The sequence below is a fragment of the Oxyura jamaicensis genome, chromosome 19, assembly GCF_011077185.1.
Source record: "Oxyura jamaicensis isolate SHBP4307 breed ruddy duck chromosome 19, BPBGC_Ojam_1.0, whole genome shotgun sequence".
Taxonomy (NCBI): domain Eukaryota; kingdom Metazoa; phylum Chordata; class Aves; order Anseriformes; family Anatidae; genus Oxyura; species Oxyura jamaicensis.
In genome coordinates, this window is record NC_048911.1 from 5,580,263 (window position 1) to 5,600,260 (window position 19,998).

Sequence of the window (19,998 nt, forward strand, 5' to 3'; positions counted from 1 at the left end):
GATTCCGCTGTGAATAATTAACCTTAGTAGAGCCTTAGAAAAGTATGAATTATTTATTAAGGATAATGAGAAAGGCACAATTATTCCATAGGAATATAATTGAAATACAGTCCCTACAGCTTATTACCTCAGTACAGATAGACCAACTGTTGCACTGAAACCTGATCTCAATGCAGTTAGCAGACTGGTTACTTGTTTTTTCTTTATTTTCTTAATATCTAAAACCTACTGAAAATAATGAAAGGCATCCAGATGACTAACATGCATGGGATTAGACCTACTGAGTTAATAAACTCTCAGGTGCAATAGAAATGGAAATTTAAAGCAACTTGTTTTCCCATTGTAAGCAAGCACCTTTCATTATAGCTATAGTAATATGCACAAATTCATCCACAAAATGTAACTGTCACTCAGCAATATCATCACTTCATTATCATGACATTAAAAAATGGCTTGTTCACCATTTTTTTCAGTTGTGTCAGGGTGGTGGCTACCCGAGAGCAGTCATTTCAACATCTCGTCAGTAAGGGGATGTAACTGTTGCCTGATGACGATGACTGCACCTGATGTAGGCAGTATAAATGTTGGCTTATACAGCAACAGTAATCCAAAGCACAGCTTCCATCAGAAAAGCAGTTGCTGTAAATGTGAAAATCATTAGGAGATAAACATAAGCAGTACAGCATGATTCAGAGCAGCAGCATCTACGTAAGCTCAGACTGTAGGCATTACTGCGGGAGCTGATCCACAACATCTCCTCATCTCCTCTCTCTTTCCCTTATTCTTGGCCTCCTTCCATTTCGTCTGCTTTCTAAGCAGCTCTGGGGTTTGGGTTTTGTCAAATGCCTGTGCAGCAGTATGGGACTCGCACTCCAGGCAGACAGCAAGTAATTCACTACAGCTTTGGCACTTTCTCTCCTGCAGCTGGCCTGGGACTCCTGCAAACAGCTCGCAACTCTGCCCTGCTCTTGCTGATGTCCAAGGGGCTCCCAGCCCTCAGCATCCGACGGTGCACGTGCAGGAAAAGCTTTGACTAGACCATGTCTTTTATAAGGGCTAAACTATAGGTATGTGAGATTACATTATTTCTTCTCCTGAAACTTGAGTACATCTGTTATTCTTTACGTTGCCCTTTCTGTCTCAAACACCTCCAGACTTTTCCCCTCGCACTTCTGTCCTTGTTTGTATTAATAGCAGAAGACACAAGAGAGAGCAGGAGATTGTTTACTTTATAAATTAGTTAGGGTTCAAACAGCTCTTTTTGATTGGTTTTCTCAAATACTTTTAATGAATATCTTTCAATTTCCCATTTTGAGAGCAGAGATTCCTTCTTTTCGCTGAAGTCATTCTGCAGCACGATTTCTTTTTGAATTAGCTTTGTTTTGCAGAACAATGAAGGCATGAGTGGCAGGATTAATGGGATGAATGCTGCCATTGTGCCGTATCATCCTGCCTTCCTTGGGAAAGCTTCGGAGGTTCCTTTTGTACAGATCCACTCTTCCATCTGCTAACAAGTGGCAGAACTGGGAAGGGAAGGAGAACCAGCGGCCTGAGGCCATCCCCCAAAGCAAGCAAGAGCAGCATTGGTGGTGGGTGCCTACAGTGGTCAAAACCCAATGTGTTTTCAGCAGCCAGGTGGGTTGTGCATCTGCAGGCTGGAGATGTGGGCCAGTTTCCCAAATTCCAACTGGACCAGTGCTGGGGCAGCTTTTGACAGAAGCCTGTGGGGTAACTGAGAGGAGATGCAGCCCTGGTTGCCAATTTACTAGGGTTATGTGTGGGTACACTGTGAATGCCATCAGCAAGCTACAAGGACATTGAGACCACGGAGTGTGTCCAGAGAAGGGCTATGAAGCTGGTGAAGGTTCTGGAACACAAGTTCTGTGAGGAGCAGCTGAGGGAACTGGCGGTGTTTAGTCTGGAGGAGGCTCATAGGAGACCTCATTGCTCTCTAAAACTCCCTGAAAGGAAGGTGCGGGGAGCTGTGGGTCGGCCTCTCCTCACAGGTAACCAGTGATAGGAGCAGAGGGAATGGCCTCAAGTTGCGCCAGGGGAGGTTCAGGTTGGAAATGAGGAGACATTTCTGCTCAGAAAGAGCAGTCAGGCACTGGGATGGGTTGCCCAGGGAGGTGGTGGAGTCACTGTCCCTGGGGGTGTTACGGGAAGGTTGGATGTGGTGCTTGGGGACATGGTTCGGTGGTGACAGTGGTGGTAGGGCCATGGCTGGAATATCTCGGAGCTCTTATCCAACCCTAATAATTCTGTCATTCTATGACGCGTGAAGGATGACAGAACCCCACCGCCCAGCACCAAGCTCAGGGCTCTTTTTTGGAACCACATGTGAGGAAAACGGCCCAAACCGCCTTTTCCTCCCCAACCCCGCTCTGCCCCCTCCCTCCCGCCAGGGGGCGCCCCCCCCTTCCCTCCCCTCACACACCCCCCCCCGAACCCCGCCCCCCCCGCCCTGACGTGACGTCGTCGCGGAGCGCCACGTCGGGCGCGGCCGGCAGCGGAGGGGAGGGGGGGGGCGAGCCAATGGGGTGCGGGCGCGCATGCGCGGCCGGGCGGCGGCGGGCGCGCGGCGCGGGCCGAGGAGGAGGGAGGGCGGGGGTAAGATGGCGGCGCCCGTCCTGCTGCGAGTGTCGGTGCCGCGCTGGGAGCGGGTGGCCCGCTCGGCCGTGTGCGCCGCCGGCATCCTGCTGTCCCTCTACGCCTGCCACCTGGAGCGGGAGAAGGGTCGCGACCTCAGCTACCAGGCCCTGTGCGACCTCAGCGAGAGGGTCCGCTGCTCCGCCGCCATCACGTCCAGGTGAGGGGGCCGGGGGGGGGCGAGGCGGGCGGGCAGGGCGAGGCCCGGGGGCTCTCGGCCTCGGGGGGTGTGGGGCTGAGGGGAGCGGGCCTCAGCGGGCGGGAGGGGGGAACGTTGAGGGCGGGGGGGTGGCTGCTGGGGGGCAGCCGGAGGGGGTAGGGGCCTCAGGGGGCCTCACGGGGGGCTGGGGGGCTCTTTGTGGTATCGGTGCCTGCCCGGGGGCTGCTCCGTGGTACCGGTGCCTGACCCAAAGGGGGTGTCTGTGCTGCACGGGGGGGCTTGGCGCAGGGAGGTGTGCCTCAGCAGCACGAGCCTCGTTCAAATCTCCACTTATTTTGCAGGTTTCCTGGCAGTAGTTGTTTTAGGGGTTGTTTTTTAAAGGTGCACGGTTTTCATTTCTGTTAGGAGAGTCGGTGTGTGAATTTCAGTGTGCTGTAGGCTTGGGCTGTTACCTGTCAGGTCACTGGTTTGCTCGATGGCAGCAGGGAAAAGGTGTATCCTGCCGGGTGATTACTGGTGCCAGCGGTGTGAGGGTGCTGCAGGAAGTGCCCACAGGTGCCATTTGGCTGAGAAACCCACCTAGGAGCACACTCTTAAGTATTTCAACTGAAAAAAAGATGGTGATTTGTCCAAACATCTCAACACCACTGTCTGTGTGTACACATGTATGCTTATGTGTGTGCATATACATATTTGTGCATACATATATAGAGACATGCAAAGATATGCGTAGGTAAGGAGCTAAGTGGAGGACAGTTTAAGTTCTTCAGCAAAATCATGTATTAAAAGCTTATGTTTTTGTATGTGTACCTTCATTGGAATGTTTTGTGTTTTTTTTTTTCCCCCCTCTTGGTGTAACCTCTATAAAAGCCGTCACAATTCGTGTAAGGGCACTTGCTGCATTAGCATAACAAAGTTATGGGTGAGAACACGCCCGTAATCTGGCAAGGTGGGAGCTGGTTAATTTGTTTAGACATAGCATACAGGGAAATCTTACTGCTAAAATCACTTCTGTGGTGACAGAGGTGTCATCGTCTACGAGGAGATGCGTATCCAGGCATGTCCAAGAGGAGGTTTTTGTGATTGAATGAGGGCTTTAATTCTGCTTTCAGTCTGTCAACAGACAGTCTTTAGTTTGCGAAGGTAAGGAGCTTGTTCGTGGCACTGCTTGGGAAGTGTCCTGAAATTAGATGCTTCAATCTAAGCAGAAAGAAGGCTTCAATATGCTTGCTGGATAACTTAAATGTATACGTCAACGCTATGCACAGGCTACTGAGAGTAGCTGTGAGAATTGTCAGTATTCTAACTACTCACAGCTATAGAGGTGAAAAGAGAATAACGGGGATTCAAGCACCGGAGTAGCCTTGGCAGTGGTCTATTCGTGTCTGCAATTGGCCCTTAAGTAGCTTGTTGTTATTATTGTAAAGGCTGCTCTTGAGACTGGGAATTCCAAGTAAACAGTTTTAATATGTATTTACCGAGTGCTTTGAAAAGCAAAATAGTTCTAATTATATCTTTAGATATCTCTAATTATAGAATAATGCCATGTAATTATAGTATTCGTTGGGAATGCTGCAGCAGAAACGTTGTGTAAGCCGTGGTAAGACCTGTAAATACTCTACTGCAGGAGTTCTGTATAATAATACGAACGTTTAGGGACAAAAATCCACTGAAATCTCCCCAGCAGTTGCTAGGAGAATCATGCTTAACGACTGAAGTATTGCAAATGTCAGGATAGCTCATGATAATTGAAGCAGGTGGTAAAAAAGAGTTAGCGGAAAAAGGAGCATGCAAGTTCTGCTCAGTCAAACCGTATTTGGAGAAGAATGTGCTTTCAGCGTTGCAGGACGCAGACAAAAAAGGAATATTCCTTTAAAACCAAGACAAGAGGGCAAGCTGTTGCAGTTTGAAGGAAGAACAACATGGGTAGAAATTGTATTTTCTGTGTTGCCGCAGCATCCCATCTATCAATCGTTCTCCCATCCCTCTCCCATTTAATACCTCTCGTTGCTGCCACGTGTCACCAAAGTTTCTTTGAAGCTTGATTTCTGGGAGGAACCTCAAACCATAATTCAGATCTCCCCAGGATCGCAGACCTTCCAATGTGGTGCCCATGTGCAAACACGCAATGCAGATTTAACTTTCAGCTCTTCCTTTTTCCATTAAACTATGGCACTGCCAGTTACACAGCTAACCAAGTAATCTGTGATCATGATTAGTTTTTACAGAGCTAAATGGGTGGCAGACTTGTGCTTTGTGACTGTCACCAGCTTCTAGAGTGTTCTTTCAGTTGTGTGACTTTATTTAAGCTAGATTTGCTGATGGAGGTGATGGAACTTGGAACGTAACAACCTGCATGTTTCAAACGCTGATTCCAGCAGAGGACTGAACTTTCAGAAGTACAGTCATGGTGTTGGGGTTAATACTGAATGTGTACAATAACTGGAGTAAACTAGTGGAGTCGTCTTTAGCTGAATTATTTTGTAACGAAGTTCTGGTCTTTGGGGAGGATTTTTTCCACTAATAAGCTGCTGTTATTCCCAAGTCTTGTTTTTTAAGCCAAATCTGCTATTGGCACAAGAACGAGAGAAGAAATGTGAAGGTTACCAGCACGCAGAGGGAGGAGCATGGAAAATCTTATATCAGAGACTGACTCATGCAGAAGATTGTGCTGGAGAGCTACCTTCCCAGTATCTCTGACTGCTCAACATGTTAATGGTCAGCATATTTCAAGCTTTTATCACGGGAAAAGTTCATGAAAATGGTTTAGAAAGGAAAACAGTTAAGGACTGCATAATGACCACTGTCATTATCCGGGGAGAGATAAAATGTAGGGAAATAGCAAATGTTTTAATTTGGCAGTTGCTGGAGATGCTTTAAATGAATTGCTCTCTTGTATCTGAGAATAATTAAGTGGCAGGAATGGCTTTATTTATAATGAGACTGGCTAATAGCAGGTCCTAAAAATCTTTTTGGTTTTGCTTTATACTAGTTTCATAGAGGAAATTAAATAAGTTCCAAGTCATCTGGCTGGTGGCGTGGCTTGAAACAAAATGGGACGTCTAAGTAGTAATGCAGAGCCCCTGAGCTTTTTCCTTTCTTCTTGTGTGTGCCATGGGAGAGGTTTGAATCTGCTGGTATGTTTCTGCTTTCTCTCTGCATTACTTTGAGGTGCCTGAAGGACAGATCAGGTTATTGGATGGCTCTTGCTGAAAGAGTTTTGTACCCCGGATTGTGTTAATGCTGTGACAGCTTTAATACAGCCGGCGTGAGTGACCAGCGACATGTCACGGTACATCTTCAGCAATATTTGTAGCTTTCAGGCAGCTGTGAAGGTGAAGAGGTTTGGAAATAGTGACCAACACCTTTAGCCATCTCACTGAATAAGTTCTAGATGCAAACTAGGATTTTAAGAATCAACGTTCATCTGGATATAACTGGATAGGTGACGTTTTAGGGACTCCCTCCTCTGAACTTCGTGCTAATGTGCAAGGTCTTGGATTGCCTGTTGTCTTGTGGCTGAGCCACTCTGAAACGCCTGTTGAGATACAGGTCTTGGACTCTTTCAGCTTTCTGTCCTGGGTGAGTGATGTATTTGAATTGCTCAGTCTTGTGCGTGCTGTACTTCAGTGCTGTGATGTGTGAGCATAACTCCACTGCTGTATGGCTTCTTTGTCCACAAGCAGTTGTGCTGTAATGGATTAAAGTTAAAACTTCGACCAGTGGTGGTTTTTCGGCAAAGCACGCCTTGCTAAATCCGTTCTGCTGGTACATCTTCAGAGCCAGTCAAAGGCCAAGCTGACGAGAACAACCCTGTTATCCAAGGGAGAGGCACGTGGAACAAAGCTCCAACCTCGCACCGAACACAGCGTTATATTGCAGGTTCCCCTTCAGTTCTGTTGGGGACCTTCCTGTAAACCTGATGTCTGTCAGGTTTGCTTGGTTCCAGGTTAAGGACATTAAATAGCAGTTACCTTTCACTTTACCCCCGAGTTCCTGATGGCCCTGCACTTTTCCATCGTTGTACCCACAGGGAAGCGTCCTGATGTGTTTGGGGTTGGCAGCTGCACTTGTTGGTGCCTGTTGTAAGGTGAGAAATGGGAAGGCAGCTTTGTGCTTGGCTGGTCGCTTCTTGTGAACCAGTTTTTGAACCCGTTCACTGTTTTTGTTAGGCATCTGTGCTCCTGTAGAGAAAAAGATAAAAACTTGATGAAACCGCTGAAGGGCAGTACGGGGAGCAGCTGGTGGTCATTCAGCAGGAAGCATATTTGTTGTTCTTAAACTGCCACAATAGTTCGACATGAAAATGTGGCCTCCTGAGACTACGCTAAAATCCGTCCCGTGATTTGAAACCAGTTGTTGCTCATTTCTGAGGTCTGCAGATCGTTAGATAGCAGGCGAAACGATGCTTCGCCAGTTACTCTGTAGCAAGGATTCCTCATTTTTGCTGCCTGAGGGCAGGTTTGAAGGTCTCTGGTTTCTTGATTGGGCAGGAGAAATCTGTGTGGACAGAATCCATCTCAGGTCCTGGTGTCAGCTGGGGTATTTTTCTTCCTAGTAGCTGCTCTGGTGCCGTGTTTTGTGTTTAGGATGAGAATAAAGCTGGTTTTTTATTTTTGTTTTGGTTTTGTTTTACTTACAGCAAAGTTTAGCAAAGGATACAAGTTTCTAAAGTCCTGTAGAAACAGATTCAGCACCAAAGAGGAGTGGGAAGGGACTCCAAGTAGTACCTTTGCCAAGAGGAAGAAGCTGCAGCCCGGGCCAAGGTTATCTGTCCCGCCAGCTGTGCCGCCTCCGGTGCGAGCAGGACTCAGGCAGGACTGACAGGTCCTGGGGGAGGCTGGAGGATGCGAGCTGTGGGGTGATCCGGGGTTACTCCATGTGTGTGGGGAGGAAGGTGTTACGGGAACACGTACAGACACCCAGCTTCGTTAGCTCTGAAGCCAGGTGTTCCCAAAGCACGGAAGCTGGTAGTTCAAGTCACTTTTGTCTCATCCTTTTAGTAGAAAATCGATGACTTAGTACTTGAGGCTGATATAACAGGTAGTGGCAGAGGCACATCTTCCATGAAACAAACCGCTACCCTCGCTATTTGAGTCCTTCTACCAACCTTACAGTGGTCTGGGCTCTAACACGTGCATTTTTGCATTTCATAAATATTTTATTTCTGGCTTGTCTGGATTTCGTAGTAGGGCCGAGAATGACTTTTCCTGATGCCATGAAAATGGAAAAAAGTGCCAGTAGTTCAGCTTTGGGCTTCGTTTGTGATAGGTTAATAAAAGATGATGAACGTGTTGCTGTTGGCTTGTAGTTTGAGTAACTGGGGCTTCGGTGAAGACTGCTTTGAAATAATCAGCCTCTGTCTGCGTGAGGTTTTGCTGATCTAGGCGCTGACATTTTTTGGACCAGTTTTCTGCTGTAGAGCTGGAGCACACAGAACAAAATCCTAGCTGATCGTGGCAAATACTGCTAGCAGATTTAAACATGGAACCAAGTGTATCAAAACTTGTAAGCACTCCTGGAGAGCTTACAAGTAGGGATTTTTAATCTGCTTCTTGTGGCTTCTAATTGAAGGATTTCACTTAATTTATTAAAACTGTTAGAGCGGCCTGAGTGACCTTGTAACCATGAACTGGGCTTAATCCAAAATCCTCCACTGAAGCTGTAAAGAAGCTGCAACCAGAGTTTCTTAACATTGCTCAGTATTAAAATGCTCCGGATCCTTTGACCTTTCTATCAGCTTCTCAGTGAAGGCGATGTGTGAGCATAGGCCAGCCTTGCTGCCCTCCTGGGAACTCTCATTCTGTGCTGCAATGTATCGCAGAAGTCAGATGACATTTAAGGAAATTTGCATATCACTTGTCAAATACAGGCTTTTAAAAATGTATTTATATATATATTTTTTCCTCGGGATTACAAATGTCTAAATGATGCTTGCTGCTGATAGCTACATAACTTGTATGGGATGAAAAACAATCCTGAAATGATGGGCTTTAAGTAAGATACGGGTAGCCAAGAAGCAGAATTTGTGTTCTTTACTTGGAGTTCTCTGAAAATACCACCGGTTTGTTGATTATTGTTTGCCCTTTTCATTACAGCCAAGCTAAAAATTGTGAGAAATGTGTTGGGAAAGCCTGCTGCTGCACAAATGTAGCGTCCTCAGATGTTGAATCACTTGTGCCATTTGGTAATCTGGCCTCCTGAAGGATTTGATGGCCCCTCGACAAGACATTTAGGAGACCAGAACGTGAGCTGGGGAATTGTGTGTGCTTTGTCCTGGGCATCTGCTGCTCTGATGGCAGAGCCATGGTGCTGGAGCTGCCTGGGCTTGACCTGACCCAGCCTGTGTTTTTTTTTTCCATTTAAAATGAACATACAGCAGCTGGTTCCTCTCCTGAGGTGAGAACTAAGGACTGCCAGATGCAGATGAGGTGGGGTGATTCAGGAGCTCAAAAGGATGCGTTCAGAACGTGTCCAGGTGCACTGAGGAAGGCTTCGAGGCAGGCTACAAAGCATGCTGGTGCAGGTGAAACTCCAGTTCAGAAGTTCCTTAAGGTGGTTTGTGAGCTAGGGATAACTGAGGTCAAGGAGAGCATCTTGGGGAATGATCTCTGTGTAAAAGCTCTAAAAAGCATCATCTACGGGTAACTGTGAGAACGGGGTGCTTGGCTGGAAGAAATTGTGTGGTGTTTCCTCCAGAAAGTGGGTGAGATAATCTGACTGTTGGCTAAATATATACTTTGTGTTTGTTTGACTCACTGCGTTCAGCAGGCTTGGAATTGTTCCTCATCTTGAGCTAATACTGATAACTCTGAGAGCTTCTAACCTGTTAAACGTGGAGCTTGGCCGCTCGTCCTTTCAAGAGACCAAGAGCGTAGAGTGCTGCGTGGAGTTCTCCGGGCTGCCCTTCTGCCAGCAGCATTGTCACTGAACGTTCGGTGTTAGAGCGTGCTCCTGTAAGTGCTGTTTTGGAACACGGAGGATGTTCATAATTGTGTGAAGGAGGTAATGATTTAACAGCACGCGATGGAATGGAGATATGTCACCTGTGGATCAAAATGACCTCGGTTCTTGCCTTGCTCTGGTACAAGCGTCAAGTGCACGGAGTTACTGGAGACGTTAAAAAAACAGCCGACGCTCCTGAGCTCTGTTATCACACACCATTGTTTAGAGGGTGGGTAATGACTTTCAGGTCTTACTTTTGATAACAGGAATGTACATTGTGAATAAGAAGCCACTGTAGTGTTCAGTTTTAGATGTTGGGAAACTACACGCCTCTAAAAACTTTGTCTTGGGTTTCTTGGATCTGTATTCTGATAGCGTGAAGATCTTTTTGAGGGCCTAAGTTCTTAAAGCACTTTCAAAGCTTTGACTGCAAATAGGAAATGAAGCAGGCTGTCATCTTGAAACGGAGGGGGAATTTGAGTCTGTTGAAACATACAGTAAGGTATGTTAAAGATTTCTTTTAAAACTTCCTTGAAGCTAGTTCAGGTCGCTGTGTGGTTTGTTCTACGTTTAAATAAGAGTGAAACTTGGGTGTGGCAGAAGGAGGCCTGCCACATGTCTTTGTGATCCTGCTCTGAATCACGCCAGCTGACTGCAGCTTTATTTCCCCAGCAGAACACTTGGCTGCTTCAGGGATGGGGAGCCACGAGGCAGTGCCAGGAACAAGTTGGTGGTGTGGGGCTTGTGTCTTTAGCTTACTGTGCACAGTTCTTCATTAACAGTTCATCTTACTTGGCATTTTACGTCAAAAACAATAAAAATCTGAGCTGACCAGTAGTCAGTTCTTACAAATTAAACTTTCTTATAAAGTCAAGTTCCCTAGAGAACTTCTGAGCAATATATAACCTTTGTTCTTCATTGCTTTTACTGATGTTTTATTTTTTCTTTTCCCTGTTAAGACTGCAGTCTTTCTTCTTGCTGTGTTTGCTGTTTGTTTCAGATGTTCTAGGTTATCATACGTAACTCAGGGGTGACTTATAAGATTTAGGTATGAGAAGGAAGATTTTTGTCATACTCAGTCCCCTTCCCTCTTCTGTGTTCCAGCTGCTTGCAAAGTGACTTGGTTCATTGTGCATTTTAACAAGTTTTAGGACCTTTGTGACAGAATTAGGAGATGAATTAGCCTCTTCTGTAGAGAAATTAGTCTTTTTTTTTTTTTTTTTTTTTTTTTGCATCTGTTTTATGTAGAAAACTTCCCCACGCTTTAAACCTTAAAAGTCTGAGAAAGTGCTTTGAATCTTACACTCCAGGCTTCTCAACCACCTCCAAAGTGTATGGGGTAAGATGTGAGACTGGAGCGGTGCTCCATGGACTGAAATTGAATACTTGATGTCCTTAAAGCTGCTACAAGGCCAACAAGATGCTTAACGAGCTAGTGCACATGGAAAAAGCTTTCACCAGGCTCTGACCTTGCAGCTATAGATGGTGACTTGAGGACACTGCCTGTCGCGGAGGGCTGGAACTCGTTAGCTTTCCATTAGCAGCAATTTATTGACTTCCACAATAACTGTAGGGTCAGACCCTGAAGTTTCTGATGTTTTAGGCTGGAGTTTGCTCTCAAATATGGTGGGATCTCATGAGGATGAGAGGGTGGCACGTCAGCATCCTGCGGGTGCTTAGAGCAAGGGGACCACAGGCTTCAGGCACGCATTGAGTTCCTCCACCTGCTCTCAGGAGGGAGTGAGGGGAGGCTTCAAGTAGGGTTTAATGTCACCCTACAAGGAAGTCTCACCTGGGGACTTGAGCAATAAATTGCGCATGTGGGTAGGAAGCTGAAGTGTCTATTGATGTGGTAATATGGAAAATTCCAACTACTAAATGCAGAATAAGGATGCCTTTAGTGTATTTGTCTGCCTGTAATACTGTTTTTGGTGTCTGGGCAGCCGGACAGAGTTGTTAGATGTGCTACGACTATCTTATCAAATTAAGGCTGAAAAATAAACAGTTCTCACTTAAAATCCAGATAATTCAGTGTGGGAGGAAAGTCTTGTCATAGCTGAGATTCTTCTGGACATGCAGTATTTATTTATAATGTTTGTTTACATATTGTTGTACAGTGTTTTTTAAATCCCTCCCTTGTGGAAGTGTGGCTCCCTTTGCTCTCAAGTGCTGCCCTCGCACCTCTACAGCCACTCTTCCAGATGTTTGCCATCCCTCCCTGGTGCTACTTGACCCCGAGCTGTGCCGTAAGCTCACGGGGGCTGCCGGCCTTCCTGTGCTACAGAGACGTGTAACCAGATGCGAGGCACTGTCACCATGGTAAAGCAAGTGCCAGCCTTTTCTGCGCTGATTGGAGCTTTACATCGATGCATAGGTTTCTCTTCAGTCACTTACAAGACTTGAGACTCAAAGCATGACCATTTATTTTTTTCATATCTGCAGTAAATACCATTTTTAAGAATGAAGGCGTAATTCCTCTGCTTACATTTTGGGGAGAAGAGCGCAAGACTCAGGATAAAATTGCAGTTAATTTTAATGCAGGCAGTTACTAAGCTTCAATTAAAACGATAAACTTGAATACGTTTTATAAATGTTGCACAAATGGCTCTGGGATGAAGAAGTATTTTGGAGATGGTGTAAAGCTGTGTTATTGTGACACCTTTCTTGTAAGAGGAAGCCGTAGGGCGGTGGTGGCCTTCCACTGCTGTCACATTTCTGGTGCAGCGTGTCAGCAGCGTTCCTGTAGCACAGAGAGCAAACCTGTGCTGTGCCTTGGTTTAGTAGGATCATTGCCTTTAGGAGAGCAACGGGAGTGATACATTGGAGTGATCTGCTTCTGGACATCAAATTACTGCTTTCTAGCACAAACACATTCACTAATCTCAACTTTTATCCACCCTATTGTAGCAGCAGCTGAGCAGGGCTCGTGCAGCTACCTGCCTTATCCCTGATGTTGGAAATTTCTTTGCTGTTAAGGTGCTTGTTCAAAATACAGGGCTCTAGCACATGTGGTCTGTGATTCCTGCTCTGGTACCATCCCCAGCTCATCTGCCGGCCAGATTTGGTTCCTCCTAAGGCGTTAGATGGATCGGGAGCTGCTGAGGTGCAAACATACGTTCCAACCTGCTCGCTGTAGTGCCAGCGAGGTGAATGTTGGCAGGCAGGCAGTAACAGCCAGTTACAAGGTTTGCCGTTTCCCCATAGCTGTATATCTAGTGAGCATGTGTCCAACTCTTCTTGTAGTAGAGAGAACTGCTAAAACTATTGCTGGAGGAAAGAGGCATTTGTTTGCCAGAAGAGCTTTGAACTACAACCGGAGAAAGCAGACGCGGTGTTTGGTGATGCTGCAATTGTGTGAACTTGTAGCTGTCAGTGTACAAATAACTTCTCAGCAGTACGTGGGATAAAGGTGTACCCCGTGCACACCCTGTTGCAAGCTGCTGGCTCGTCAGATACCCCTGAACTTCATGTGGGACCCCTGGTCATGTGTGGCTATATCTTTTTCTTTTTTTTTCCCCAACAGGAATGAATTATAGCTACTGAGGTAAAGCAACAAGTGCCCAAATACAGGTTAACTTAGTTTCATTGTTTTACAGATGGGGTCGAGGATTTGGTCTGCTGGGTTCCATCTTCGGAAAGGACAGTGCAATAAATCAGTCAAACAGTGTTTTTGGACTCGTGTTTTATATACTACAAATGTTACTTGGTAAGTAGTAATCAAATTTAGAGCCTAAAATATATAAAAGGTCTGTGGTGTTAAGGGGAATGTGGTATGCATTGCAAAATCTGCATGGTACCAGACAAAATGCAAGCGTTCTCTGTTTTTTATTGGAACCAGTCTAATGGTACATCTGTGTAAAGGGCTTAAAAGCCCAAATGCCAACAAGAGCAATCTTAATTTTCCTGCTATGCTATTAATAATACAAGTATCTAGACGCTTGCTGCACTGGTATTATCACTTAAATGTATTTAGCGTTGGATTGCAGGATAGAAAAGATGAAACTGGAACGTGCAAGTTCTGCGGGAGTAATATGGGGATAGCAGGCAAAAAGTGCATGAAGTGTAGCAGTGCATGTGTGTATGTCCTAACTGTGGTCTGCTCTAAAGCTGTTTGTATCGATAGACATACCTTGACCAACCTGTAACTTTCCCAAAATTCAGGAATAAGGAAGAAGGTAAATACTGCACATACTTCCTATCGGAGGACTGTTGTACAGAACCTAGGAGCTCCCCTCCATGTAGCGATTTGTCAGCCACCTTGAACTCATGGTATTTTAAACAGGTTTTTACGTCCCACAAACTTGCTGAGTAGCCTTGAGTTTGAATTGGAGTTGGCTTTTTGCTTTGTGTGGGACGAGAGCAGCAGCAGTAACTCTTTCTCTCTTGTTGCAGGTATGACAGCAAGTGCAGTAGCAGCTCTAATCCTCATGACATCCTCCATAGTGTCTGTAGTAGGGTCATTGTACTTGGCGTACATTCTGTACTTCGTGCTGAAGGAATTTTGCATTGTCTGCGTCATCACATATTTGCTGAACTTTATTCTCTTTATCATCAACTACAAACGACTAGTTTATTTGAACGAGGCCTGGAAACGGCAACTCCAACCCAAACAGGAATAACGCCTGTTTGAACTTTTGACTGACAGTCTGAAGACCCAACTTCCATTAAGTTTATTTTGCAGTAATTTTTTATTCTCCATATCAGACACTTTCCTTGAGAATCATAACTGAATTTTTAATTATAAATTGGAAGGGGCCCTAGATAATTTTTTGTGGTAATCTTCAATTCAAATGTGGTTATGAAAGAAAGCTCTAATACAATCAAAGACAAGCTTTAACTTTACTTTGAAGGAGTTCTAGCCACAGCAAAACCTAGACTCTCCTCCCCCTCCACTTGTAAAGTGGGTAACACTTGCTATAAAATATCCTGTATATAAATTCAGGTATAACAAGATGTGATCATGACATTAAATATTCTAGAATAGCATTACAATATTTAATGTTGCCATGTTTACAGTATGTGTATTACATTTTATTTTTTTTAGCTGATGGACTTAGATTTAACTAGGACTTATACTGTAAATAAAATTAGAAATATTGGTTTCATCCCTGGAGAACTCACTGTACAATCAGTTTTGTTAGCCTAGGAGCTTTCGGAGTGTTCAGCTAACAGTCGACTGACGTGATGGAAGAAGTGACCTCTGTAGAGAACACCGTGTTGCTGCACTCGCTGCTAGCGCTTTCACGAAAATGATGGTTGGGTTTTGTTCCATTTTTCTTGTTTCCAGTATTGAGAATGGAATTAAAGCTGAAACCTGAAGTATGTTCGTTTAAACCACAATTTCATTAATTTCTGTACAGAATGAAAACAGCTTAATGTGGTCAATAGAAGGTTACCACCGGAATGCTATTTACAGACTGGGGTTGGGGTATCAGAGAGCGCCCTTTGGAAGGACTTTATTTCCAGGCAGTGCTGTTTCTTTTTAAACTGCAGTCGGACAGGCAGTGTTTCTAATGTTTGACGTTACGTGAGTGCTGCAGTATAGGATTGCAATTTGCAGTGGAAACCACTGACTGAGCGAGATAACCAAGTAGTGCACTGAATAAGCAGATACTGAATTGATCTTCGTCAGGATCTTCGGTTTGTGCTATATTGGGAAATGAACTTTAGGCCTGACACACACAAGATCCTTTGGAAGGGCAGTCTGTTTAGCGGGATAACTAAGTAAATGTGCTCCTGAAAATGAAATGTGATATAGTGCTATCATTGCTCTTTCTAATAACTAATTAAAAAAAATTAAACCGCAGATTTATGCAAAGGAACAAAATCGTAATGTTTCTGCTCGCAGTATTCTAAGGCTGAATGTTAAAAGTGCCTTCTGTCTTAAAATCTTAAACCAAATACTTTGTGTTGAACTTGGCAGACAGAAGTGTCCTTGCTTTAAAAATGAACAAACAAAAGTCCCAGAAAACTTGTTGGCCGTAGAAAAGTATTAAAGAAACCTATGTTAGTTTTTAGACTGAGAAGTGGTAGCAATATTGTTTAACTCAATGCGATAGGAGGTTGACGTGATGGGGAAAGTAAAATGCTTGTGTTTTGGACTCTGACACCAAAATATTCAGCTACTTTCTGTAATTGGTGCTGTGCTGCTTTTTGCCCTTGTCAGCTTCTAAATACGAAGAGTTCCAACTTGCATACCCATTTATTTAAAGAATTAGTTTAACTAATCTTAGGATTTTTTCTTGCACATGAATGTCAAAAAGATACTTCTGTTGTACGGCTAAGTGGATTAAAAACACTAAGTTGCTGAGGATGAACTTGACTGTGAAACATGCAGCGTTCAGTAGAGAAAATAGAATTTTTAGGTTGCGTTCAGAAAATAGTATTTAAATTACTACTGAAGTAATTTTCTGGTTTGTATCAAGGATGTAGGTGGAAACTGCTTTTATGTATAGAGTTCCGTGGTATGAATAACATCTGTTGCATGTAACACTAAATTACACGTCCCTCTTGTCTAAGGGTTTTAGACGACAATTCATTAAATGCATTTTGTATTGACCAGAGTATAGTTAAAGCTTGTCTTGATGTTTAGTTCTGTCTCTCAAATGCCTTGAACTTTGACGTGAGGGGAGCGAATGGTGTTAAACTGGTCCCTCAGGGCTTCACTCTGTTCTCTTACAAGCCTTGAGGCAATATCACTGTTTAATATGTTGTATAGATTTATTTTGATGCATTCCTGTGACCTACACTAAACCATCTTTTCATCTGAGGAAGAGGTAAACGTGCTGCCTGAAATGGTCAGTCGCAGTGCTAATGTCAGAGCAAGCAGCAATGGAGACAAGTTTAATCAATGATTACTTGGTCTGATTTCTGGTTGTAATGCGCACTGAACAAAAAAAAAAAAAAAGGAAAAAACATCAACTGAAAGTATAGGTGTTGACTAACTTCACTGTGTCTTGTGCTTGTCTGTGTGGGCATAGTCTGTTAATTCGGTTTGTTTAGTAAAATTGTTCAGGGCCAGATTTTCAGCAGTCATGTCTGCGGTCCTTGTTTGTGTGCACGTAGGGATCAAATGGAAAATCGCTTTGGTCTCCGGAAGAATTTGCAGCTGTACTCTGTGCACAACCTTGCAAATCTGACCCTTAATTGTGAACTCCTTTGTCTTGTGTGCTTTTCTTGCAGTTACTTTTTACTGGAAGTGATTTGCTAGAAATGGCCCTAACTCTTCTACTTTCTCTCTTGTGCTTCAGAAATGCAGTTGGCTTGAATAAAGGGCAAAGTTAATATTAGCAGTAGAAATTTGGACCTTTTTGCTTCCAGATCTTTGACTCTTTCCTCATTGCTACCGATGATAGAAACAGCATATTTCTTCCAGTAAAATGGCTCGGGTTGCAATTAGGAACGGGATAGAAATCAGACAAGTGCTTCATGCAACTGCCCCCCGCCTCCCCTCAGCCAAAACAATTGTCATTGCCTGTGTGTGGTTGATACGAATTTGCCGTTTACAAAACTGAAGGGAAATTCTGAGAAGTCCTGAGGATACAGTAGAATGGGTAAATGCTAGTAAATAGCACTTGGCCTGGCAGAGGGATGAGGAGGCGGCAGTATTGTTACACGGATTCTGGTTGTGGTTTCAACACTCGTGAGAATAGAGGGGGGAAAAAAATCTTAAGACACAGTGCTTGTGATTCTGGGCTGTTCCCCACCGCCACTCCCTGCCTGGTTCTCCAAAGCCCTGCAGGGAGGGGCCATTTGAAAGGCAGAAGAATCTCATCCCAAAACCTGTTTAGGAAGTAAACATTCCTGAAATCCTCTTACTGTAAGATACTTGTTCCTCTTAAAGCCAATGAAGCATTCAAGTCTTGTTTAGAAAGAGAATATTCTTGGAAGCTTCTTACTGTAAAGTGTTTTCAACGCTAAGGACGGCCAAGGAAACATTCCCTACCACCTTTGATATGGAAAGTGTCAGCAAATCTCTCTTACCAGGAGATTTCTGCATCCTGTCATACACTCTCGTTGTCTTCTCTACAGTCTCTTGATCAAAAAAAATTGATGAGGTGCTTTGGGCAGCACTTGGGTCTCCTAATTTATATTGGCTAAAGTTAAGGAGAGTTCTAGTAACTTTGGTTCTGCCAACGTTGTTTCAAGATGATCTAGAGAAAACTGGTCCAGAAAAGATGAAGTATTCTGTTACCATACAACTGTATTAAGCATGGCCTAAATATTAGGTGTTTGTTCTGTACTGTATGTTCCATCAACTATTATCACTAGTGCTTTAAACTCCAAATTAAACACCCGTTTAAATGGAGTCACTGGGCAGATGTTCCTTTTATCAATATAGGTTGAGAGATTATCGGAGGTTTAGGATACGATTTTGCTAACAGGTAAAACAATGTAAATATGTACGAATTCTATTTGTTGCACATAACTTTTTGGTATAAAAAATAAATGTAGAAATTACCTGTGGATGTCTTGCTGCAATCATTCTTATGCTGCATTCATGCAGTCCAAACAAGAGCTTGAATGAACTCAGAGGCCTTTTTGGACTCAGTCTGAGCCTTAGAAACTGTCTTTAAAGTCAGTACTGTAATTCTGTTTCTTGAAATGTACTAAGTTGTGATCTCTTCGGAAGAAATCGTATGCTAGCAGTAGAAGGATTAAAGCCCTTGGGTCCCCAGAGATAGCAGTTTATAGAACCTCTGCAGCTTCCTTGTGTCTCGCTGAATGTTGTGTGCACATGGGAGTGTAAAGGTTGGGCAGCATTGACTTGAGGCTTTACTGTTTACAGTTCTTTAAGCAACATGCAAAAAACCTTAAGTATGTTATTTTTATCAGTTCCTTCTTTCCTCGGTCCTGTAGGTCTGCTTTAAATTCTCTCTGACAAGACCACAAAGTATCTGGAAACTGCTGTATATTGTCCTAGATTTGGGGGGGCGGGGAGGGCAGGGGGTGGAGGGAGGAGGAAGGGAAGGAACTGGGGAAGGGTTGGATAGGCGGGTTGGGTTTGCAATTGCACTGAGCTGTTAAGAACAAGCAGGAACTGATACTCTGAAATGTGTGCTTACCATACATGTGCATGTTAAACTTTGCATATGTTTCGCTGGACTGAATGAACGTATCTCTCTCCTGCAACCACAAGCCCTGTGTATGTCATAAGGATCTGAGCTCGTTTGTAATGCGTTAACAATGTCAAATCTTTATTTTCGTGTGGCAGCTGTTGGTATGTCATGCAGTCTGTTGAAAGGGGGAAAAAATGGTTTAAAAAATGTCTAGAGAGTGAGAAGTTGAAATGAATTTCAAACACTGGCAGTGGGCTTAAATACTGTTCATTCTTGTATCAGGTTACATTTGAGCAAGTGTCTTTTTAATGTGGACTCTTATATTCTGGGTTTTTAGTTAATTAGAAAATCTGTAAACCTAGCACAAGAGTAGCCATCAGCAATGTTGATAGTATGTTTTTTCTTTTCCTTTAGATGTTCAAGAAATATTGTTTTGAAGTCTGCAGTAAACACGTACGTTGTTATTCTGCATGTGGCAATGGAAAGTGTTGTTGGTCCCTAATCACATTTAAAGGACTGAATTTGGCTGCCACCGCACAACACAAGCAAATATTTTCTTTATATTGGCAGATGTTTTAGTTACTTTCTGGAGGTACTAGCAGGAGAGCCAATTGCAGAAAAAGTAGGCATAGCAGCAGGCTCACACGGTTATCAGTGAATTGGAATAATGAGAATACGTAACTGCCTCAACTTCCAAAACTCAGAAGGCAGCCTCCGCTTCTGTGGTTCTGCTGTGGGTAATGCTGCTGTTGGGACAACCCCGAGAGCTTGCAGTAAGTTTGCAGACTGAGTGTCCCGGGCTCTTCTGTGAGTACTGGCACCATCTGTTACAGTCTAAAGCCTGGCCCTTGGAGTCCTCTAACACTGGTGTGCAGCCTTGAAAGGGAAGTTACTGCACAACATTACTGCGTAAAGCAGCACATACACATCAATTTACACATGATCCTACCCCCGAATGCTTCAGGCCAGCATCAAGAAGGCATAGATGAAATTTGCCCACTAGAATGCTGTTACCGTAGTGCGTAGTGAGAATTGAATATGAAGGAAGCTCTTCCATGCTGGAAGGTAAAACTGCATCTAATAGCAGCAATTCTGATACTGTGATTTAGTACTTCTAAACAAAGGTCAGTTGATGTAGTACCAACCTATCCAACATACTCCACCTTGCTGCTATAGTATGAATTC

General features: G+C 44.1%; 1 protein-coding gene across 1 annotated transcript; it reads left to right on the forward strand.

Moving 5' to 3' along the window:
• The first annotated feature begins 2,558 nt into the window (after window positions 1–2,558).
• VKORC1L1 (vitamin K epoxide reductase complex subunit 1 like 1) lies at window positions 2,559–18,222 on the forward strand. The gene is made up of 3 exons (XM_035343303.1): window positions 2,559–2,809; window positions 13,351–13,460; window positions 14,147–18,222. Exons 1-3 carry the CDS (start codon window positions 2,616–2,618, stop codon window positions 14,371–14,373), a joined length of 531 nt encoding a protein of 176 aa, XP_035199194.1. The 5' UTR covers window positions 2,559–2,615; the 3' UTR covers window positions 14,374–18,222.
• Window positions 18,223–19,998: the final 1,776 nt, after the last annotated feature.

Coding starts and splice junctions, on each gene's coding strand:
- VKORC1L1 (XM_035343303.1), top strand. CDS start 2,616: ATGGCGGCGCCCGTCCTGCTGCGAGTGTCGGTGCCGCGCTGGGAGCGG. Junction 2,810..13,350: donor TCCGCCGCCATCACGTCCAG/GTGAGGGGGCCG, acceptor ATTGTTTTACAG/ATGGGGTCGAGGATTTGGTC. Junction 13,461..14,146: donor TATACTACAAATGTTACTTG/GTAAGTAGTAAT, acceptor CTCTTGTTGCAG/GTATGACAGCAAGTGCAGTA.